Here is a 24739-nt window from a genome sequence, read left to right on the forward strand (position 1 = left end):
ATCTAAATTCTTTTCAAGTGATCAGAGAGGATGAACAGAAGCTGCTCTTACTGTCTCCAGCATGTTGTATTGGAGGTTCCCCTATAATCTTCGGAAATGGCAAAGGAAACTATCTTGCTTCCTCTCTGCATTAATCTTCAAGACATCAAATTTACATACTGAACAATCCTTTATTTTGATGCCATCAGATACAGCGACCTTTGTTTCCTATACAACACACTGTTCAGAAACCGTTACAAGCTAACATAGCCCCTGGAGCTATACTGCTCCGTGAGAATAGCCAATAGTGAAATGGGATAAGACAGCAGCAGATTTCGTCCTTTCAACTAACTCAGGTGGCACAGAGGTTGTCAAGAAACCGTGACTACTAAAGGAAATCATTCAAGAAAGCAAGTTAGCTATAAGTATTTACTTTTACATGTAAGAATCTTGAGGGGGGCTAGCTCAAATGGTAGAGCGCTCGTTTTGCATACGAGAGGTACCGGGATCGATCCCCGGGCTCTCCAAGGTGAAATTTTTATTCTTTTAATTCCTTGTTGTCACTTTATATTGCTCTACTTTTGATAGTTCATCATATAACTTTAAAACTGTATAGTATCTCGCGGGACACATGAGAAGAAAATATTTTAAACTGCCTTTAATATTGTTTAAAGGTGATTGGAGGGGTTTTATAGCTGCTGTTTCTGCTGCCAGCATGCTGTCTTGGACTTTTCCTATCGTCTTCAGAAGTGGCATAGGATCGAATATACGTAGCTTCGGCCCACCTTTAATCCTCAAGGCATCGAGTGTACACCGAGTATGCATGCCTAATATACACATAAACGTTTGCTTTGTTGCCATCAGATGCAGCGAATTTTGTATTACACCAAGAAATGCAACGGGTTCAGTTCGAAGGTCACTATGATACAGAGCTACCAAGTCTCACGCATTCTGCGTGAGACTCAAGCATTTAGGGTCCGTCTCACGATCTCACGCATAGCACCCATTTTTCTCACGCATTGGGTGAAGTATGCATCTTGGGCCTATAATGAACCTAGCTCAAAGGATTAAAGTGATAGTTGCAATTGAAGGTATTTTTCTCTTTGTCTTTCAAAGTAGGTGAAAAATAGTTACTTAAGTATGCACCTGATCGCACCATTAAGAGCTAAAAATTGAAAAAGCTCCCTATTAACCCCTCCCATACCCTCGCTCGCGCGCACATTGTATGTCATGAGCGCGCCGAGACGTTGGGTCAGGTAAATCTCACTCATACAAAATTTTTGAACTTGGCATCCCTGATGATATATGCTCAAGAAGCTGTATTGATCATCTCCTCGTCTGGTCTTATCACACTATCATGAATAGCCAGCTTGGGGTCTCTTTAATGTATTTATGTGATGTCAGTAGGTATATACCACGTGAATTGTATTCACGGATTCTAATTCCATATAACCATGTATATCAACTGGCATCTAATCCGTCAAGATGACCAAACAGGCTCTACTTTAGACGTTTTCATGTGTTGCCATAACGCTCCAGTTTCCCGTGACCACGTTTGTTTCTTCTTCTTTTTTCGACAAAAAAAAATAATAATAATGCAATAAGTTGAAGAAAGCAAGTCAACAATAACAATGGCGACCAGCCTTTAGGGGAGCTAAAAGAGTAGCTCAAATCTCAGATGGTAGAGCGCTCGTTTTGCATGAGAGATGTACCAGGATTGATGCCAGGGTTTTCCACGATCAAGGTCTTTTCATACCTTATAGCTCGCTCTTGTTTAAACTAAAATTTCACTACAATTTTCAGATAATACATCTGATTGGATAACTACGAGGAAAATTATTTCAAAATGTCATCTAAATTCTTTTCAAGTGATCAGAGAGGATGAACAGAAGCTGCTCTTACTGTCTCCAGCATGTTGTATTGGAGGTTCCCCTATAATCCTCGGAAATGGTAAAGGAAACTATCTTGCTTCCTCTCTTCATTAATCTTCAAGACATCAAATTTACATACTGAACAATCCTTTATTTTGATGCCATCAGATACAGCGACCTTTGTTTCCTATACAACACACTGTTCAGAAACCGTTACAAGCTATAACGTAGCCCCTGGAGCTATACTGCTCCGTGAGAATAGCCAATAGTGAAATGGGATAAGACAGCAGCAGATTTCGTCCTTTCAACTAACTCAGGTGGCACAGAGGTTGTCAAGAAACCGTGACTACTGAAGGAAATTATTCAAGAAAGCAAGTTAGCTATAAGTATTTACTTTTACATGTAAGAATCTTGAGGGGGGCTAGATGGTAGAGCGCTCGTTATGCATGCGAGAGGTACCGGGATCGATCCCCGGGCTCTCCAAGGTGAAAGTTTTTATTCTTTTAATTCCTTGTTGTCACTTTATCTTGCTCTACTTTTGATAGTTCATCATATAACTTTAAAACTGTATAGTATCTCGCGGGACACATGAGAAGAAAATATTTTAAACTGCCTTTAATATCGTTTAAAGGTGATTGGAGGGGTTTTATAGCTGCTGTTTCTGCTGCCAGCATGCTGTCTTGGACTTTTCCTATCGTCTTCAGAAGTGGCATAGGATCGAATATACGTAGCTTCGGCCCACCTTTAATCCTCAAGGCATCGAGTGTACGCCGAGTATGAATGCCTAATATACACATAAACGTTTGCTTTGTTGCCATCAGATGCAGCGAATTTTGTATTACACCAAGAAATGCAACGGGTTTAGTTCGAAGGTCACTATGATATATGCTCAAGAAGCTGTATTGATCATCTCCTCGTCTGGTCTTATCACATGAATAGCCAGCTTGGGGTCTCTTTAGATCATCATTTAGTGTATTTATGTGATGTCAGTAGGTATATACCACGTGAATTGTATTCACGGATTCTAATTCCATATAACCATGTATATCAACTGGCATCTAATCCGTCAAGATGACCAAACAGGCTCTACTTAAGACGTTTTCATGTGTTGCCATAACGCTCCAGTTTCCCGTGACCGCGTTTGTTTCTTCTTCTTTTTTCGACAAAAAAATGTCAATAATGCAATAAGTTGAAGAAAGCAAGTCAACAATAACAATGGCGACCAGCCTTTAGGGGAGCTAAAAGAGTAGCTCAATTCTCAGATGGTAGAGCGCTCGTTTTGCATGAGAGATGTACCAGGATTGATGCCAGGGTTTTCCACGATCAAGGTCTTTTCATACCTTATAGCTCGCTCTTGTTTAAACTAAAATTTCACTACAATTTTCAGAAAATACATCTGATTGGATAACTACGAGGAAAATTATTTCAAAATGTCATCTAAATTCTTTTCAAGTGATCAGAGAGGATGAACAGAAGCTGCTCTTACTGTCTCCAGCATGTTGTATTGGAGGTTCCCCTATAATCTTCGGAAATGGCAAAGGAAACTATCTTGCTTCCTCTCTGCATTAATCTTCAAGACACCAAATTTACATACTGAACAATCCTTTATTTTGATGCCAAAAGATACAGCGACCTTTGTTTCCTATACAACACACTGTTCAGAAACCGTTACAAGCTAAAATAGCCCATGGAGCTATACTGCTCCGTGAGAATAGCCAATAGTGAAATGGGATAAGACAGCAGCAGATTTCGTCCTTTCAACTAACTCAGGTGGCACAGAGGTTGTCAAGAAACCGTGACTACTGAAGGAAATCATTCAAGAAAGCAAGTTAGCTATAAGTATTTACTTTTACATGTAAGAATCTTGAGGGGGGCTAGCTCAAATGGTAGAGCGCTTGTTTTGCATACGAGAGGTACCGGGATCGATCCCCGGGCTCTCCAAGGTGAAAGTTTTTATTCTTTTAATTCCTTGTTGTCACTGTATATTGCTCTACTTTTGATAGTTCATCATATAACTTTAAAACTGTATAGTATCTCGCGGGACACATACAGAGAAGAAAATATTTTAAACTGCCTTTAATATTGTTTAAAGGTGATTGGAGGGGTTTTATAGCTGCTGTTTCTGCTGCCAGCATGCTGTCTTGGACTTTTCCTATCGTCTTCAGAAGTGGCATAGGATCGAATATACGTAGCTTCGGCCCACCTTTAATCCTCAAGGCATCGAGTGTACACCGAGTATGCATGCCTAATATACACATAAACGTTTGCTTTGTTGCCATCAGATGCAGCGAATTTTGTATTACACCAAGAAATGCAACGGGTTTAGTTCGAAGGTCACTATGATATACTATGCTCAAGAAGCTGTATTGATCATCTCCTCGTCTGGTCTTATCACATGAATAGCCAGCTTGGGGTCTCTTTAGATCATCATTTAATGTATTTATGTGATGTCAGTAGGTATATACCACGTGAATTGTATTCACGGATTCTAATTCCATATAACCATGTATATCAACTGGCATCAAGATGACCATACAAACAGGCTCTACTTTAGACGTTTTCATGTGTTGCCATAACGCTCCAGTTTCCCGTGACCACGTTTGTTTCTTCTTCTTTTTTCGACAAAAAAAAAAAAATAATGCAATAAGTTGAAGAAAGCAAGTCAACAATAACAATGGCGACCAGCCTTTAGGGGAGCTAAAAGAGTAGCTCAAATCTCAGATGGTAGAGCGCTCGTTTTGCATGAGAGATGTACCAGGATTGATGCCCGGGTTTTCCACGATCTGAAAGATCTTTTCATACCTTATAGCTCGCTCTTGTTTAAACTAAAATTTCACTACAATTTTCAGATAACAGAGCCTTCAGTACTACTAGTAATAGTCTAGCGCCACCAGCTTTTCGCAAAACCAACTTCAGCGAGAACAGCACCTACGTACACCCGCTCTCTCAAGGAAGCAGCGAATTTATCGCGGGAAAATAGGAAATCGGCGCGCCGCCGAGATTGTTTTGTGTGTGCACGATTATGAGTGCACTCCACTGGCACTGTGTACAAGAACGTCAATACTACTATTACTAGCTATTTTTTTTTTTAGTAAAACTGTATTGATAACCTCGGTAACCCAGTATTCCATTGTGCATATTCTCGTTATTTCCGAGTGTAGATCTACGTTATGACTGTCTGACATCAACGGGAGTGCCTTACTTGTCTGAACATTGTCTATCCGGTTACTGATTTCCCACCATAAACATGCCTGGGCAGCGATCTATCACGTAAGTTACGTAAAGTTTATCGGTAGATCATCTACGCTACAGCGTACAGACCGTAAATTTACAGCTAGTAAATTTTAGTAGTAGACCTGGGCTCTGTTTTATGAAGAGTTAAAATTGATTATAAAGTTGGTTTCTATCATAAGTCTATGGCAGCCTGTGTGTTAAGGAAATTTAAAATCGATTTTATCTTTTGATAAAACAGGGCCCGGGCTAGACAGGGGCAACACTGACAAATTTGCATTTGCCCAGAGATCCATACCTGAGTGGAACAAACTTCCAAGCTCTGTAGTTTGTGCAGTCTCACCTGAGCAGTTCAAGGAGCTCTTAATGACCCACCTCAAAATCACATCCTGTGACTAAGCCCACACCCCTCCTCTCATCGTGCACACAAGTTGTATTCATCTTCGTGATAGGCTGCATTTCATAGCCCTTTGAAGATTACAGAAGAAGAAGACAGAAAGATCCGTCTGTCCGGAGGACTCTTTTTATATTTTGCCATTAACGCTGTCCTCCGTAGACAGCTGGAAGGTTGCAGTACCCATTGCTGTGTGGATGTTCTTAACCACTGTCTCTATGGAAAATTGGGTGAGGTACCTCACCCTTCTCGATTGCGTCTAATTCACGGCCCTAGGTCGGCAGATTTAAGCTTGTATAGTGAAATTAGCTTTTTAAGAATACATTACACTCACCAGATTAATGAATAATCCAACATTTTAGTAGAATTTTCAACGTAAAACACAGCCTGTCGGGTCGTCATGTTCAAACTGCAGAAACATACACTATGAATCTATTAGCCAATCACATGCGAGGTAGTTTCTACGTGTTTGTTTTACTAAAACACGTACCATGGTATCTCGCATGTGATTGGCTTACAGATTCAAAATGGCGACTTACAGTTTGCGAACTGCGATGTTCCGATATCGATAAAATTCCTGCGTTATAACCGAGTTTATGTGAGTATTTCGATTGCACAATGTGAGAAATTTATCCCAAATATTGCTGCATAATGTGTCATGTCATGTCAAACTTGTTTGAATGTAAAAAAGCTGTCTGAAATTTGGTTTATCGTAACGTTTGATCTGTGCGCGACTGCTCCACACAGGAGCCGCAATCATTGACTTCGGTCTGTATACGGAGGGGATCCGTGAAGCCAGACGTAGTCTCCGCGGAACATTCCCCGACGGACAGATACAGACCGATTTTTTGGTCAAGGCCCAGGCCTACTAACGTTACAGACCCAGGCTTTATACAGTTAGACTCCTAACCCTTAGGATGCGTTCAAGCGCTCTCCTTAGGCTGCGTTCACATAGAAGTATACTATTCGGGTATTTGGGGCTCGTTTTCGAGGGCACGGGAATAGCTTGAATCGAACGATAGGATTTCCTCACACCGGTTCACATAAGAGGGCACTAGAACATATTCGAAAGTACCGAATAGCTGCGAATAGTACCGGTATAGCAAAGTGGGAATCGAGCTTGTTCGATTTTCTTGCAGCGTATACCGTCTCTCGTTTATGAAATAATGACAATTTTGGTCTGGATTTGCCCTTTAGCAAAAATAAGCATGTAGACTGACATTCTGATGCAGTTTAGAAATTGTTAATAAGAACAAGATTTGCTGGGATGTAGGAGGGAGAAATCCTCACTGCATGGGATGGTGAGTTGACGGTGCGGGTGATGGTGTACTCGGTGCCCGAATACCGAATACTTCTATGTGAACGCAGCCTAAAGCGAACGATACCGTACCGTACCCGCGCCAGAGGAGCGTTCGAATGCTCCTAAAGTATACCGTACCGTACTGTACCGAGCCAAAAGTGGACCACTTCTTGATGTGCTCCAAAAGCGTACCAAAGCATACCAAAAGTTCGTTGTAAAGCATGCGTGTATCATGCACATACGTCACAATGCAAAGACATCATTATCTTTGTTTGGGACAGCTGTAAGTAGTTCAAGCACCAGGTGAATGACATTCTTGCTACAACAAGCAAGCGTGACCTTTCTAAACATAAACTCGTGAGGTACGCTTTCTCCACAGAGCGCTCGAACGCTCCAAAACTGGCACAGTTCGGTACGGTATGCTTTGGTTCAGTTCGCTTTGGTTCGCTTTAGAGCGCTCGAACGCACCCCTAGATGTGCATATATGTGTCTAAAGTTAGACTATATGGCGTATCATGGCATAGAGTCTAACTGGTTAGTCATGATTAATTGATATCTAGTGATAGCCTAAATAATTCTCTGCTGTTGCTGCTGTCATTTTACTTGAAGTCATGATTACAGCATAGAAGTCTGGTGAGTGTATGCCAATTTATAGTTCTAAAATAGATCTGCTGCATCAATAAGGCATAGACCTATCAATTTCATGTTTTTGTACAACAGTAATAGCTGGTGCATATGTGAATCAGTTAGAACGCTATAACAAGAGTTAGGGGTAAGTTAGATGCTGTTCAGTTAAGTTGTGCTTGTTTTTATACAGATTGCTTAACTGGTAATCATCTACTGTACATCTAGTCTACGTCAAATAAAACGTGTACCAGGTAGTAGAACCTACTTACCCTGCTGGCTGCAGATTTTTAGAAGATTTCTAAATAAGGTTAAGTTAGACACTACTTAATAAATTGATAACACAAAGCTAGATTCTACTTCTTATGGACTTAATAATCGTGTGATCCCTCATCAGTCATGGTGTAACAGATCTAGACCTGCCTGTATGTCTGTCATCTGGTGTAGATCTACACTCCTTTGCGGTATTCTTAATTTTTTTTTTTTAAGTTTCTCACTCTATGGACACGACACTGACAGACTTCAATATCTATTAATATTATTAGTCTTTATACAGTGATTGCTAACTGTTAAGTCAATTTTGTTAAGTTAATTTTGATCATTGCTTTAGGTACAGTACCGGTAACAGAATACAGGTGACCCTACCCTACAGACCCACACTACAGTGACACTACATTGTATGTAGACCAGACAGTACACCATGTCCGTAACTCTTGGCTTATTTTACTCAATTTACTTATTAACTTAACTTTAAAGCTTCTGTTTTCTTCAAAATCAAATTGTTTCTTAAATTCTCTCCTTTTGCAGCTCTTTTTTCACTTCACCAAAGCCAAAGCCCCCGGCTGCTGAAAAGATCGTGACTAAAACTTCACCAAGGTATGGCTACAATATTGTGAAAGTCTGTTCACCTCTGCTATGGCATCCTCTGACGGATTAATGCTGGATTACATCTGTGCGCTTATTTCTTGTCTTTCCTTATGATATTTAAACATACCTTAATTGTTTGAATAAATGTCGTTGTGCAGTTGTTAATAATGTCATGTATAAATTGTCATATCATAAATATTATTGATTGCATTATTTTTGTATTACCATGTTGATTTTGTGCTCTGTATTCTATAGACTGAAAATATTGAAAATTACAATGGCTAGTAACATCATTTGCAAAGACTCTGATAAGAATGAATTTTGATTTGTTCTGGTGAAGTGTAGAGTGACTTGAGTTCCCTTGCTCCCTTGCTTTCATTTGTTATTTCTCCTTTAATTTCTATGATGTGGTCAGCAGTAAGTTAGAGAGTTCGCGGCCCCCGCTGCAGGCCAGGAATGGGTCGCCGCCGTCTGATGCTGACGGAGGAGAGCCAGTGAGGAAGAAAGCCAGGCGGATTCTGGACAGCGACAGCGAGGACGAGAACGACGCCGCCCCTTCCACCTCTCCCTCGTCGAAGAAGACTACGGTCGAAACCAATGGAAAAATTCCATCGGACGAGAAAGTCGTCCCTGAGGTATTTTACCCGTCTAAGTCTATTAGCAATCTATTTGCACACAAAGTCAATGGAATATTAAAGGGGAATGCTAGTAACTGATCAGTGGGAATCAGTGGAAATGCTGGGAGATGATTGTTCCAATCCTTATGGGATTCATTCAAGAGTTCATTGTATATCTATTGTTATGTGAAAATGATTTGCTTCAGAATGGTCTCATATTCAAGTAATGCTTCCAGGTTAGTGTCCCTGGTCAGTGACGGAGCATTAATCTGCACATTACTTGAATATGAGACCGTTCTGAAGCAAATCATTTTCACACAACAATAGATATACAGTGAACTCTTGAATGAATCCCATAAGGATTGGAACAATCATCTCCCAGCATTTCCACTGATTCCCACTGATCAGTTACTAGCCTTCCCCTTTAAGGAGGTATTCACAAAGGTGTACCATATCAAAGAAATAGGAATGATGTGACCAGCTGCAGGTCAGAAAGACAAAACCAAAACCCAACTTACTTCTTTTCCACTTTTTTTAGTCACAGTTTTTGAATAAAACTTATGGCTTAAGTGTGCTATTAAAAGATTTTAGTTTCATTAAGATTTCCCAGGGCGTAGGAACTTGGTGTGGGTTTCTATTTTGTTAGGTGCTGTTTCTGTATACACCTCTTACAGGGAGTGTTATATAGGTTACATGACATAATTGTCTTACATTTGGTTAGAATATGATATCAGTATCAACAGATACAAGTTTATAGGATACCTCCAGATGATTTCTAGGCTTAACAAGGTGAAATGATAGAATGATGTGAGTTCGAGCCAGATCAGTGAATGTGCCACAATGCTGTTTTAGCTTTGCGTATTCGGCCCACAATTGTTCTCTCGCGGTGGCTCAAGAGAAAGTGATAAGCTTGGCATCTTGCTTTGCTCACTCCTGCAGATCAGATTCACAGTCTTGTTGTAGTTTGTCTTTACATTTTCATATTTCAGTCTCAAATAAAGATGAAAAGCAGAATAACTTTTTGATTATTGATAACATCTCTCTTTGTGAAAATAATATCCATTTTTACATTCATACAGAAAGACAATTGTTTCATCATTTCTGATTCTTGTAGTGTTGTGTGAATTTGTTTTCTCATGGTATCGGTAAGCAGAAGCACAATCATGAGTTTTCTGTTTATACAATGATGTGCATTTAATAAAACCATCTGCAGCCGAAGATCGAAAGTTCAAAGGTCAAGGAGGAACCTTCGTCACCACAGACCAGCCAGACAGAGAATTCTGAGACAGAGGTGTCTCCCGTCTCCAAGAATGGAATGCCCCTGAGGAAGACTGGTGAGTCGATACAGCTGTGAAGTTTAACCCATTGCTTCCTCCAATCCTCATTGTCTGATAGCTTAACTCTGGAAATGCATTCCATTGGTAGTCAGAGGGTTTAGTCATTGTTTCTTACTCATGTTGACAGGCATCACTTTTTATTGTCTATAAATTTAGAAATAAGAATTTAAATAATGAATAATGAATTTGAAAATAAATAATGAATTACATATAATGTTATTCCAGGCTAAGTGCATATTGCTAAGCAATTGTAATCACTTGTATATATTTCACTAGCTTTGCTATAAAGCTGTAGGCAAGGCTGAAAAATGATATGCAGATTGAACAACCTCAGCAAATTATTTTCAAACTCATTAGTGTCACAAATGAGATACTATTTGTACGCTACATGTTACGAAACAAAAATGTGCAGAAAGAAACTGATGTCATCAAATCATGACATGTTTAGGACAAAAATCTATCAAATCAAAAAAGTATGTATGAGTCCTCCAATAAGCTCAAAAGGAATTGCCTTTGGTACTTCTTGCAATGCTAGACCATTATTCTAGATTGTCTGCTGAGTTCATTCACGATGGCTTTTAGGTTTTAGATATGAAGGCTATGATACCTGATCATCAATAAACTGCTATGATATGAGCACTTGATCCACAGATTATTTGAAGATTTATTTATTTGTTCATAGAATTTATGAGAGATTTTTTTTTTTATTTTGCTTCTTTATTCATTCAGCTCGTAAGCACATGAGGAGAAGGCAACCCTTGGCGACCTCGCCTGTTTCTGTCAAGAAAGAGGAGACCGACCCAACGGAAAAGACGATGGAAGAAAAGACAGAGACGAAGCAAGAGAAGAGGAGTGAGAAGAAAGATGAGGAGGAGGAGGAGAAAATGGAGGAAGAGGTGGTGGTGAAAGATGAAACCAACAAAGTGAAAGAAGAGAAGGAGGAAGAGGAAGATAGAATGGAAGTTGAGGAGCCGGCAGTATCCAAGGAGAAAAAGGTAGGAAGCAGAGGGGTGACATGCCTATCAAAGCAGTTACATTGTTATCATAGATGCAATTATACAAAGGATGCCTGCTTAGGCTGATCCTACATTTGCACAATATTATTCCATCTCGTGTTTCAAACAACCTGCCATCTTATTAGAAGCTGAGGAGAATAGGATATCTGATGATTCTGTTTGGGGGCTATCCAATAACTTTTAGAAATATTCTTGTTTTTTAGACAATGATGAAGAAATGGCAATGTCCTCTTTAATTTTTATAATGGCTCTTTCCAAAATAGATAAAGTCGTCTGTAAAGATGAATAGCACATGTGGCTTGAATGATAACTGGGCATAGCTATATGATGGTAGTTGACTTGTTTCCAAACTTCACTTAGAATCTTGAATTCTATCCCATTTGAAAGGTATGGCAGTATTATAGTTTTAACAACAATGATATCTGTGGGATCGTGAAACTTTTAATGTATGATTATGACAGACTTGAGCAATGGAATAATGCCTTGTATTTATTCCATAGGAGATTGATTGCTAGAGTAACTGTAGATTTGGCAAGCTGAATGCCATCTTGTATCCTACGAAAACTAAAACAAAAAACAACAGCAACAATTGATTGCTAAGTGTATGAGATGATATGATAATGGACTGAAAAAGTTAACCACCAGGACATTGTATGATAAGATAGATGTTGAATGAATTGCATAATTTCTGTGGTACAAGTTGCCCAACATGCAATATGATTTTGATTTGAGCAATCTTAGTCATTATTCGCAAGTAATTTCTACGGTCAATTTCAAAGCATTATGACTGCATGATGTTGCTAGGTAAGTTTGTTGGTGCTGTTTTCCTTGTTGGTTAGGAAGCAAAGTCCCCTCCAAGAGAAGATTCTTCAGTCGCCAAAAAGTCACCGACACACAAGGAAAAGAAGTCGCCTTCGCAGAGAAAAAACAAGCAGACACCAAAATCAACAAAGAAGTCAGCAAAGGGGAGCAAGAGCACAAAATCACCAAAGCAAGTCTTGAAACCAGAAAAGAAGGTCGACGAAGAGCCCAAAGAGGAGGAGACGAAATCGAGGGAGGATGGGAAGGATGAGAAACCGGTTAAAAAGGAGGAGGTTGCCGTGAAGCAAGAGGACAAAACACCAGCGAAGAAGACCACCATGCTGATGTGGGGTAGCAAAAAGTGAGTGTGAAGTTATTATCTGACCAACAATTTGATATCGTATCATTCTGTCCTTCATCTTACATTAGCAACAGACGTAGATTGTGACCAGCTTTAGTAAGTTTGGCGTTTCTTATATCCGTAGTCAAATTGAATCACATTGTGTTGCAATACTCATTCTTGCAGATGCGGTTGTAGAAAATTGACAAATATTTAAGTGTTTTCAATCTGGAGGAGATTTTACAATTATCACATTTCTAGGGTACGAAAACTTTTAAAAACCACTCAATTTTTTGTTTTGTTTTGTAGAGGATGTCACTTCTGACTTTTTGGAAAATAGACATATTAGTGAACACAGAAAGTACAAACCTTAAAGGAGGAAATTATGATCCTAAGAGCTTGCATTTTTGTTAAGTAGTACTTGGTCTATGAGAAGAAGTTTGTTAGTTGTTTTTTTCCCCAAATCTGTTTGACCTGAAGAACTGCTTCACTGAATAATTTTTTTTTCTCAAATAAGTCTTGCTCTTTGATGGATCCATTGATATAAGTGCCAAACTAAGCAAAATATCCAATAGCATGGAAGTCATTTTTTTTTTATGGCTTTGGATATGCATTAGCTTTTTCTGCATTTGATGCCTTCTGTAGGTCAGACTCAAAGACTGATGGAGAACTGGCCTATCGTCCTGGAGCAACCAGATACCACCCCATCGATGATGCTTGCTGGAAGAAAGGAGAGAAGTGAGTCATCACCATCATCAGCAGCATATATCTTCAACAAGATCATCATCATCATCATCATCATCATCATCTCCACCAACATCATCATCATCTTAGTCATAATCATCCTCATCATCTGCATTATCATCATCATCTGCTTTATCATCATCATCAATCATCACTTCATCATCGTCGTTGTCTTCATCATCATCACAATCATCATCATCATCATCACCATCACCATCATCATCATCATCATCTTCATCATCATCATCATTTTTTTATCAATATCACAATCATCATTATCAGATTTTACTGTTACCTTCAGCAGTGGCAGCAGCAATATATCTTGTTTTTCTCATCATCATACTTATCATCACCATCATCACCCTCCGTAATCGTTGTCACTGCCCTCTTTGTAATTAGTATGATAATTGTTTCATTTTGTTTTTTGGTCAGCTATTACAGAAAGTATTACAAAATAACTGCCAATTGCTGATGATGCATTCAAATAGGGGAAAGCAGTAGAAGTCTTCTTGTCAGACATCACTTTGGTTTACAAATGCACCCCCTCCAAAGAAAGATAAATGATTAGATAAGTAGACAGAGATAGGATAGTTGCCTGCTGATCAAAGATGTTAATGGTATTACCAGGTTCCCAACCTTCAGGCAGTACATGCAAAATTTGAATTTAATTTCAATTCAAAACCTGTGTGTAAGTGCAAATTCAACAGACAAAATCTCCGGATATAAGGTGGTGGGAGGGGAGAAAATTGAGGACTGGAAGACTGTCCTTGTTTATTGCTACATGTACTCAAAGCACTCTCCATGACCCTCCCCAGGGTTCCATACATGGCGCTTGCCCGCACCTTCTCCATCATCGAGGAGACGAGTGGCCGGCTGAAGACCATCGAGATTCTCACCGACTTTCTCTCCTCGGTGATGCTGCTGACCCCCGACGACCTCAAGATGTGCATCTACCTCTGCCTCAACAAGTTGGCGCCAGCCTACGAGGGTCAGGAGCTGGGCATCGGGGAGACGCTGCTGATGAAGGCCATCGCCCAGGCAACTGGTACGAGAGCCCCAAGGAGTGCATCTTTATTTTCCTCTTGATAATTTATCAATTTGTTATCAATTGTCCATACATGTTTTAACATGATGTTGGCAGTTTACCAATTTTGTTTTTGTTTTTGTTTTTTTCTTTGTGAAACTTGCCCCATTTTTGTAATGCTTCAAATAGTGGTAGGTAGTGCAAGAAGTATTGAGAGATGATGTTATAGAAGGACTTTGCCAAAACCTATTCCACTGTCATTAAAGTTACATATCTCTTGTGATTGATCTCTTTCTGTGTTAAAAAAAGTCATTACCATTTGCCGGTATTTTTTCCCCTTTTCCTGGGCCCCATTTCATAAAAGATGTTAGGATGACAACTCTTGCTGGAATGACAACTTTCCAGAGCAAACAGCCAATCAGGAAGCTGTATTCTTGTGATTACCATGACAATAGTCATTCCAGCAAAGAGTTGTCATCAAATAACTCTTTATGAAATGGGGCCCTGAAGATAACAAATATCCAGTCATTTCATTGCGTTTATGGGACAATTATGATGAGCATAGCCATATCCCAGTAGGAATCTTTAGTTTTTGATAGTGTAATTTCATAATTGGGTAGTTGAGTTGCATGTATTCAACAACCTAGATTTCAAGAGTACATAACAACAATATCACCCCATCAGCAAATGTTCTATAGGGGATCATTATTGAAAACATAGATATCACAGTAAAAGTGGCACTTGAGATTGTCCTGCATGAGTGCTTGAACATGGAGTCATCCTCTGTACTGTGTGCTGTCATTGCAGAAGATGATATATTTTGTCTTTCTCCGATACAGGAAGGAGTTTAGAGAAGATAAAATCTGACACTGCTGACAAAGGGGATCTCGGCCTCGTGGCAGAGGTAAACCTCATCAGATTAATGGTTTCTCTTTCTTTAATGCTTTTAACAAAATGTAAAATTGAAGTTGGTGACAGAAGTTCTCTGTCTTTATGATCCTATCTGTTTATTTTGCGATAAAATGCCATGAAATGCTCACTACGATACGATCTATGGCAGACTTTGTTTGGGTTCTTGAATCCCTAGTTTTAATGCCTCAAATCATGAGATATGTTATTGGCAGAGCCATTACTCAAGAAACCTATATTGTCATTACACATCAAAAATATGATATTATGATTTAAGCAACGAATAGAATCATCACGCTATTTTTTTTTAGAGGCAAATTCACTTTTGAATTTAAGTACGCAAGGATGAATTGCTCTGGTGAATTAAGTATGTGATTTACAGATCTTCTGGTGTTTATATTGAATAGTGCTTGAAAAAGGTAAAACTTCCGAGAGAAGATCGCATCAATGAGGGATGATGTGACGATGATATGAAGTGTGCGAATGATTACAGTGCTACAAGGACCTAACATATTTCTTTCTATTTGCTCCATTGCCTCCTGCAGAACAGCAGAAGTAACCAGCGCACCATGTTTGCCCCTCCCAAACTCACCGTCGCCAAGGTCTTCGGCAAGCTGAAGGACATCGCCAACATGAGTGGAAATGCTGTGAGTCAATGAGCCCCTCAATGTGTTGTACATAAGAAGAAAAACAAAACAATCCAACAATCATTAATTTGATTAAATACAGAGTATCTGCTGCCATAAGGGATAAGAATCAATTACTGGCTAATGGAAGCAAGCTCTGTAGTTTGATGGATATGATGCCTGTCTAGCAATCTGGACATGGGTTCAAATCCCACTCAAGTATATAGGCCCATGATATTTTATCATGTCTATTCCTCAAAAACACTGAAAAAAATCAGTGTGTATTTACAATGATGAAGGACAATTGATTAATCAGTCACAACCCCCCCCCCCCCCAAAAAAAAAAAGCAAACAAACAAAAAACTTGTCTGTTGACTGTATGTTTGATGACTTCAGCATTGGACTGGATGACATATAGTCCTTGTTCAATGGTTGCTTTAGGAGCGGTACCTTAATAGTGACGTTATCATCTTAGAGCCAAAAGACCAGTAGCTCGGCACAAAATTAACACCGTCCTTCCTCATGACTGTTGTACTTTCTGTATTTTTATCTCTTTCTTTGATAGGCTTGCCATTTTTAATCAAAGACATGACCCTTGATAAACATGCCCATGATGTTAGGAAGGAGTGTGAACTAAGCCCGTTACTGAGTATTTTGACTGGGACTTGAAGCATTTATCTTTCAGAGGAACTAAATGCATACTCCCATGGTTGTATTGCTTACAAGTTTCAAATTTCTTCTTGATGGCCCTATGAATTAAATCCAAATGAAACTTTAATATAAGTTGCAGGTTTCCTCTGTACAGCCTCAATTGTTTTCTCCAGCAATAAGTGATTTCCCGCTTTGTCTTGTTTCAGAGTATGTCTCGTAAGATCGACCTCATCAAAGGACTTCTGGTGGCATGCAGGCATTGTGAAGCAAGATATCTGATAAGGTCAGTGTGTCAAAGGTCACGACCCTTCAGTGGCTGATCAAGCATCTGATATTCTGTCCTGCTTGGCCATAGATATGCATATGTATTGTGATGATTTGTTATGCATGATCACTTTGATCCACCGTGGATTTCTGTGGATGTTATATGACTTTATTTGATGACTAAAAGTATAGGCTTTATCATTAAAAAAAACCAGACAACATATATAATAGTGAATTGAGTATGATTACAGGAACTTCAGGAAGTTCCCCAAACTTCAATCTGTGGTATGTTCCTTTGTGTAGATAGTTTGCATGATAATGAAAACAAATTAAGTATAAAACAGTGCAGGAGAATTGAGATGACAACTTATGCGCAGATATTTGTAGAAAACTTCCAACTCAAATGATGTAAGTATGCATGATTTTTTTTTTTTAATGGATATTTTCATTTGAATGTAACAATCAATGTGGAGAAGGAAGAAGGGGATGAAGAAAAAGAGTGTTTGGTGACTAAAAATAAAAAATTGAATTGATTTTTTTCCCTCTGCAGATCACTTGGAGGGAAACTTCGCATTGGTCTAGCGGAGCAGTCTGTCCTGGTTGCCATTGGTCATGCCGCTGTCTTGGCCAGGCCAGAGAAAGGTACAAATTCCAAAATGCCACTTGAAGAGTTCGTTTTGAAATAATAAAGGTGTATTGCACCCTAGCAAATTATCAGTTGAGAAGCACTGGGTAACAGGGATGCCAAGTTCAAAAAATTTTTATGAGTGAGATTTTCATGACTCAACGTCTCGGTGCGCGCATGCGCGCGCCGGAGCGAGGGTGTGGGAGGGATTAGTAGGGAACTTTTTCAATTTTTAGCTCTTAATGGTGCGATCAGGTGCATATAATACGTGACTACCAGGTATTTTTTACTTATAAATTTTGAAAGACAAAAGGGAAATATACCTTCAATTGCAACTATCACTTTAATCCTTTGAGCTATGCTCACTATTAATAGGCCCAAGTTGCAGATTTCACCCAATGCGTGAGAAAAATGGGTGCCATGCGTGAGATCGTGAGACGGACCCTAAATGCTTGAGTCTCAAGCAGAATGCGTGAGACTTGGTAGCTCTGGGGTAATACAAATTGAAAACTGATTATTGTTGTAATGCCCGTGTTCTAAACCAATATATTCTCATGCACACTAAACCCTTCAATCCAGTCCTCAGATCAGTACAGAATGAATTATCTGTGTTGTTAGATCATAGATCCATGTATGATGTAATTAAAAAGCATGGCAACAGCACAAGTTAATGCTTCAAGATTATGACTGGACTCTGGTGGTGAAAATATTTCAATTGTATTTCTTCACATTGGTTCATTTATACTGACAGGCGTTGCCATGTTCAATTCTTTATTTTGCTTTTTATGGTGAAGTGCACACCTGAAAAAAAAGAGGAATTGTCAGAAAAGTTTTTATTTATTTAGAAAACATGAAAGGAAAAACATAACCACATAGCATTGATAGATAATCTGCATGAATATTTCCCCAAACCTGTGGAATATGTAAGGATGTTTATTGGGTCAAGTGTTTTTGTTTTACTTCATTTTTTTTTAAGGGGGTTAGGGTAAGAGAATGTGTGTCCAAGAAGATTATATTTCATGGAAGCATTGTAACAGGAGTTTGAGAGCTGTGAAAATTGAGAAGAATCAAGTTGATATGAAGAATGCTGTGACCACTTGAATATTTGGAAGATATTTAGAATTGACATCAGTACTTCAGTCTAGTTGCCTTCATCAAATGCCATTGACGTCACTCAGGCATAAACACTCTTACTGGTGAAGTGCTGAAATTTCTTCGATAACACAGTTTCTCTAGAGGGCCTATTTTCTCCGTGAATACGTTATGTCAAAATTTGACAACACATTATCCCCAAGAAAGGAATTTGTCTCTTTCCTACAAACACTAAAAATGTGTATGTACAAAAGAAATACAGAATTCTGCGCAAGTCCTATACATCCTGGTCCTGAGAGCAGTACATCTGTGCAAAGATTCCCATGGCACACCTTTCCAGACGACCAACTGCAATTTTAATTGTCTTTCATTCTTGATTCTTGTCCAGTTTTTCTCAATATTTGAATTTCTTAAAATCTTTATGACACATCTGCATCCTCTCCCTCCCTCCTCCCCTCACCCCTATGACCCCTTGACCCCTTGACCCTTGTCTACTCAGATGGAATTACCCTGAAGACCAAAGTGTCCGACAGCATTAAGAAGGAGATGGAGAGGGCAGCCATGTTGGTCAAGACGGCCTACTGGTGAGTTTGTGGGAAGAATCTTCAGTTAATTCAGAGAATTTAATGTCAAGTTGTAAAAAAAAAAAAAAATCTCACATGTTTACTTGTTTTTGCTCTGTGAGGTTTAAACTAAGGCCAACACAGGGAGTGGCAAGGACAGCTTTGGTGAGGGAACTTTGAACGGATTTTAAACACATAGTAAACTTGGCCTTGAGTCAAATAGGAATTTTAAATTACTGTAGAAGTGGACATTTTCACACAAGTAATTTCTCGTGCTTGGCCGTTTTAGATGAAATTCACCTATTTTTTTTTTGTTCTATGGAATCCAAACATTAGTGTTATGTAGAACTAGGCTTTTATTTTGTAGCTAGTTTCTGGTCATACAAAATGAAAATTTCCACTTTTACAGTATTGTCAGTTAACAATCATTGCAGTTACCATGGTGACAACCAAAGTGCTCATTACTGATGTGTTGTCACTTAGCTGCTGCCATAGTAACCTCCAGTATTGTATCGTCCAATGACTGTTAACAAGCTTTACAGAAGCAGGTCCCTTTCCTATACAGTGGAAACTCGATATAACGAGATGGTCGGGACCGAGTCGTTTTCCTCGTTATAGCCGATATCTCGTTATATCAGTAGGCATAAAAGAAAGCATAACATAAAGACATTAATTTGCACATGTGGGACTACCCATCATCTTTCAATCAATACTGATAACTTGGTAATGTGTGTGAGGTAATTACTCACCTTTATGGGTAAGAAGATGTTTTTTCGCCAATGAAATCCGATATCAAGAATGTTTTTCTTATCAATTGTAGATGTTTGAATTTGTAAATCTAAACTGCTTGCGATTGTGTGAAGATCGTCTGTGGATTGGTGTGTGGTGACGGTATGGGTGTGTGTTGTGTGTGGAAAGCTTGAATATGGTCTGCACAATGCTGTGTGTGTGTGTGTGACACATTTTGTATACATGTACATTATGACTGCGTGTGTGTGAAGATGGGGAATTCCCTACGTAGAAAGCCAATCACAGCATCAGATTGCCTCACACTTGCTAAACGTCATGATGATGTCATGTATACGGCCGTCCCACCACATTTTCTGCATGTATCAGTGCGCCCACACACACATATATACACGTACAACATGCGGTGCTAGCTGTAGAGTGAACTGAAGAAAATATGTGTGTAAGCTTGTGTACAAGACAGTTTTTGGCGCATCGAGCTTTACAATCTCGGAACATGATAGCACAGGCGAAGTAAAGCTTTACCCGAAGACATTTTGCTTTACCTCGCTATATCAGGTTTGATTGGCTATGTTTTTCTTTGTTTGGAAATCACAAAATTTATCTCGTTATAGCAGTTATTTCGTTATAGCCGATCTCGCTATAAGAGTAGCATTTTACATAGACTTGTGTGGAAGGAAATTTGGGACCGGGAAAATTTCCTCGTAATAACCGATATCTCGCTATAGCAGTGTTCGTTATACTGAGTTTCCCCTGTATAGTCATTCTTGTATTACCTACCATATATTGCTTTCTCCTTCCCTCTTTAACAGCGAGATGCCAACTTATGATGCACTCATTCCTGCCCTCCTCTCCCACGGGGTGGAGGCCCTTCCGGACCACTGCCGCCTCACCCCAGCCATCCCCCTCAAGCCCATGCTGGCGCACCCTACCAAGGGCGTGTCGGAGGTCCTGGACCGGTTCCAAGACATGGCCTTCACCTGCGAGTACAAGTACGATGGCGAGAGGGCCCAGGTAATGTTTGATGGGGTCATGGGAAAACTTCACCCGTTCCCCATGGGAACCTTGTGGCCTGTTTTAAGTTTATGGGAATTCAAGAATTCAGTATGGAACGGGTTACTTATTGACATGAATTTTATGAACTGCCTGTTAGATGAGTGGTGAATTTCAGTATGTCCTGACTACTACAGTAAGGTGGATTTAAAACTCTCACATGACTGCAAAGGAAGCTTGAAGAGCAATTCTGTCCCAACTTGACACCTCGCCGTATCTGTGGTGATTACTCAGTGAGGAAGCCTGCTTATTGCAGAACACTGAGCGTGATAGCAGTGCTGCCAATTTCTGTGTTTTTGTCCCCGCCGAACGAGTTCGAGCAGGGGACTATGAAACGGGCTCCGTACGTGTGTGTGTCCGTGTGTCTGTCCGTCCGTCTGTCTGTGCGTCCGTGTGTGATCAAAATGTTCAATTTGCTACTTCTCTGTCATTTATGAGCCAATTTTAATTCTGTTTGCTTTATATGATAGCACTACATGGGAGCTTTGAAACTTCTACACAGAATTTCAGTTGTGACCTTTGACCTTGACCTTTGACCTATATTGTACATTTTGCTTCAAAATGCTACTCCTTCGCCATTTCTAACCCGATTTCGATTCCGTTTGCTTTATGTGATGGCACTAGGTGAGGGCTTCAAAACTTCTACACAGAATTTTGACCTTTGACTTCTTTGACCTTTGACCTTGATTTTTTGACCTATATTGTACATTGGCTACAAAATGCTACTCCTTCGCCATTTCTAACCCGATTTCGATTCCGTTTGCTTTATGTGATGGCACTAGGTGAGGGCTTCAAAACTTCTACACAGAATTTTGACCTTTGACTTCTTTGACCTTTGACCTTGATTTTTGACCTATATTGTACATTGGCTACAAAATGCTACTCCTTCGCCATTTCTAACCCGATTTCGATTCCGTTTGCTTTATGTGATGGCACTAGGTGAGGGCTTCAAAACTTCTACACAGAATTTTGACCTTTGACTTCTTTGACCTTTGACCTTGATTTTTGACCTATATTGTACATTGGCTACAAAATGCTACTCCTTCGCCATTTCTAACCCGATTTCGATTCCGTTTGCTTTATGTGATGGCACTAGGTGAGGGCTTCAAAACTTCTACACAGAATTTTGACCTTTGACTTCTTTGACCTTTGACCTTGATTTTTGACCTATATTGTACATTGGCTACAAAATGCTACTCCTTCGCCATTTCTAACCCGATTTCGATTCCGTTTGCTTTATGTGATGGCACTAGGTGAGGGCTTCAAAACTTCTACACAGAATTTTGACCTTTGACTTCTTTGACCTTTGACCTTGATTTTTGACCTATATTGTACATTGGATACAAAATGCTACTCCTTCGCCATTTCTAACCCGATTTCGATTCCGTTTGCTTTATGTGATGGCACTAGGTAAGGGCTTCAAAACTTCTGCACAGAATTTTGACCTTTGACTCCTTTGACCTTTGACCTTGATTTTTGACCTATATTGTACATTGGCTACAAAATGCTACTCCTTCGCCATTTCTAACCCGATTTCGATTCCGTTTGCTTTATGTGATGGCACTAGGTGAGGGCTTCAAAACTTCTACACAGAATTTTGACCTTTGACTTCTTTGACCTTTGACCTTGATTTTTGACCTATATTGTACATTGGCTACAAAATGCTACTCCTTCGCCATTTCTAACCCGATTTCGATTCCGTTTGCTTTTTGTGATGGCACTAGGTGAGGGCTTCAAAACTTCTACACAGAATTTTGACCTTTGACTTCTTTGACCTTTGACCTTGATTTTTGACCGATATTGTACATTTTGCTACTAAATGCTACTTCCGGCGGGGACATATTTTACGCACCGCGTAATTTCTACTTTTCCTTGTTACCATGTATATTAGGCCTATATATATTTTTTTTTTGTCTAAATGAGGACATGGTTTTGGAGTGAAAAGTGTGCTTTTCCAAAATTGATTTCCACATACTCATTACAATTTCTTTTTTTTTTGAGCTTTTCTGTGTCTTCAGAAAAAATAGTTTTTATTTTTTCTTGTTAATGCCTCCGCAACGAAGAGGCCGGAGGCATTATGTTTTCGGGTTGTCCGTCCGTCCGTACGTCCGTCTGTACGTCCGTCCGTCCCATTTTGTTTTTGTTGATATCTCAAGAACCGTGTGGTGGTTTTGCATCAAACTTGGTATGAGGGTATATCCTTGGGGGATAATACTTTGTGTGGATTTTAGGGTCACAGGGTCAAAGGTCAAAGGTCACAGGTTATTTTGTGAAAAAAAATTGAAATTTCATGTTTTTGTCCATATCTCGCAAATGGTTCAAGGTATCTTCATGGAACTTAGTATATATGCTTGTACCGATGGGTAGTGATTATCTAGGGAAGTTGGGGGTCATGGGTCAAAGGTCAGGGGGTCAAAGGTCAAGGTCAACTCCTCAAAATATCACTACTTTCCTTATATTTATGCAATGAATGAAGGTTTTTTTTTTTTACTTGATGTATACATGTATTACCCAAAATATATTCTGTGGGAAGTTTCTTGCCAAAAGGTCAAAGGTCAAGTGAAAGTGCTGAATTGCACTTTTTCCTCCATATCTCAAAAGTAATTCAAGGTATCATCATGAAACTTACATATTTATGCATGTTCAACCTAACAGTGATTCTCTTTGGAACTATGAGGTCAAAGGTCAAAGGCCAGGTTTAGATAATGCTATTTTCCCATTTGATACTGAAATTATACTTTTTCTCAATACCTTGAAAAATTACTCAATGCATAAACTTATAAAAGGGTCAAAACTCAAGTAAAAATCATCAGTTCCCCAAATACCTGCACTCTGACATTTTAATCATTCATCCAATTGAACCTAGTTCTAGGAAAGTGAACATTCAGCACATTTGTGTCAAACCTGTCATTTTAATATTTTGCCAATTGTTATACCCCCGTCAAACGAAGTTTGAAGGGGGTATATAGGAATCAGCGGACGGTCGGGCGGTCGGGCGGTCGGTCGGGCGGGCGGTCCGTTGCAAATCTTGCGTTGCGAACTACTTCCTCAGTTTTCAACCGATTCCCATAAAACTTGGCACAGATGTGTGCCTTGGGTTGTAGATGTGCAAGACATATTTTTTGACAGTACTGTTACGACCAAAATCACTCTGAGAATGATCGCACAAAAGAAACAATCAACTGATGTTCAGGCGGTTTATTAACAGTGATATTGTGGGTACAGACTGGTAATCGGTTTCACATCAGTACAATAATGATCAATAGAAACAAATATAGTCAGTAATGGAATCACTTACGTACGCATTACACGCAATATCCCTGGAAATGTCCAAATACGATGCTTGATGCACAAACGAATGATCCGCGATGCACTGATGAATGATTCCTCTGACGTAACTCCAGAGGTACAGGTTACGATAGTCCACGGTATAGATCCGGGGTAAAATCCACGATATACGTCCACGGCGAAACGTGCAGAGTCCAAATGTTGTGACGACCACGTCCAGTTGATGCGTTGAATGATGATTCACTTAATATTGTCCAGCTAGGAATCCAGCCCGTCACAGCTTTTCCGTAGCAATGTCCATTGACATAAAAATATGGAGTCTATCTTCAATGTAGGCAAATTAATTATCTGCAGGCAAAATGTCTCCCAGGCCTTATCTCCACAAACATAACAGGTCAGCAGGTAACACAGGACTGACTATAACAAGTCGCTTCAGAGCCAGAAGTGACGTAACTCTCAGAGCAGAGGTGTTGGGTACTCTGCCTACTGCAGAATTTCTCTAGCTTATATACTATCTATTCACCCCTTCTAGCACATTCTATAACTCTCTCCAACCTACTAGCCAGTCTAAGTTCCAGGAAACCTGGATGACTCACTGCCTAACTATGTACAAAACATCACTGCCAAGAATAACTACCAATCACATTGGGCTACAGGGACAGTGCCTCACTCAGCCAAATATGTTAGCACTTCCCAGAACATTCTGGAATGGGTGAAATCAATCTAGATTGAGTGAGCTATAATGTATTTCCTCTTACATGCATGTACTGTATAAC

At 39.5% G+C, this 24739-nt stretch overlaps 1 protein-coding gene and 2 non-coding genes across 3 annotated transcripts in view; all 3 read left to right on the top strand.

The window, feature by feature from the left end:
• The first annotated feature begins 433 nt into the window (after nt 1-433).
• Trnaa-ugc (transfer RNA alanine (anticodon UGC)) lies at nt 434-506 on the top strand. Its single transcript has one exon. It is a non-coding gene; the product is annotated as a tRNA-Ala (tRNA).
• Nucleotides 507-3718: 3212 nt separating this feature from the next.
• On the top strand, nt 3719-3791 carry Trnaa-ugc (transfer RNA alanine (anticodon UGC)). Its single transcript has one exon. It is a non-coding gene; the product is annotated as a tRNA-Ala (tRNA).
• Nucleotides 3792-4908: 1117 nt separating this feature from the next.
• LOC139739742 (DNA ligase 1-like) overlaps nt 4909-24739 on the top strand; it is a 31228-nt gene continuing 11397 nt past the window's right edge. Inside the window, exons 1-14 of the mRNA XM_071650346.1 lie at nt 4909-5120; nt 8207-8275; nt 8685-8901; nt 10097-10217; nt 10950-11215; nt 12076-12398; nt 13023-13115; nt 13937-14166; nt 14985-15049; nt 15600-15701; nt 16538-16614; nt 17146-17237; nt 18812-18896; nt 20435-20636. Coding sequence (XP_071506447.1) covers nt 5098-5120; nt 8207-8275; nt 8685-8901; nt 10097-10217; nt 10950-11215; nt 12076-12398; nt 13023-13115; nt 13937-14166; nt 14985-15049; nt 15600-15701; nt 16538-16614; nt 17146-17237; nt 18812-18896; nt 20435-20636 — 1965 coding nt within the window. The 5' untranslated portion in view covers nt 4909-5097. The remainder of the gene's footprint in view (nt 5121-8206; nt 8276-8684; nt 8902-10096; nt 10218-10949; nt 11216-12075; nt 12399-13022; nt 13116-13936; nt 14167-14984; nt 15050-15599; nt 15702-16537; nt 16615-17145; nt 17238-18811; nt 18897-20434; nt 20637-24739) is intronic.

The sequence above is a fragment of the Diadema antillarum genome, unplaced genomic scaffold, assembly GCF_040938485.1.
Source record: "Diadema antillarum isolate AM-2024a unplaced genomic scaffold, OU_Dant_1.0 seq00000814_RagTag, whole genome shotgun sequence".
Lineage (NCBI taxonomy): Eukaryota > Metazoa > Echinodermata > Echinoidea > Diadematoida > Diadematidae > Diadema > Diadema antillarum.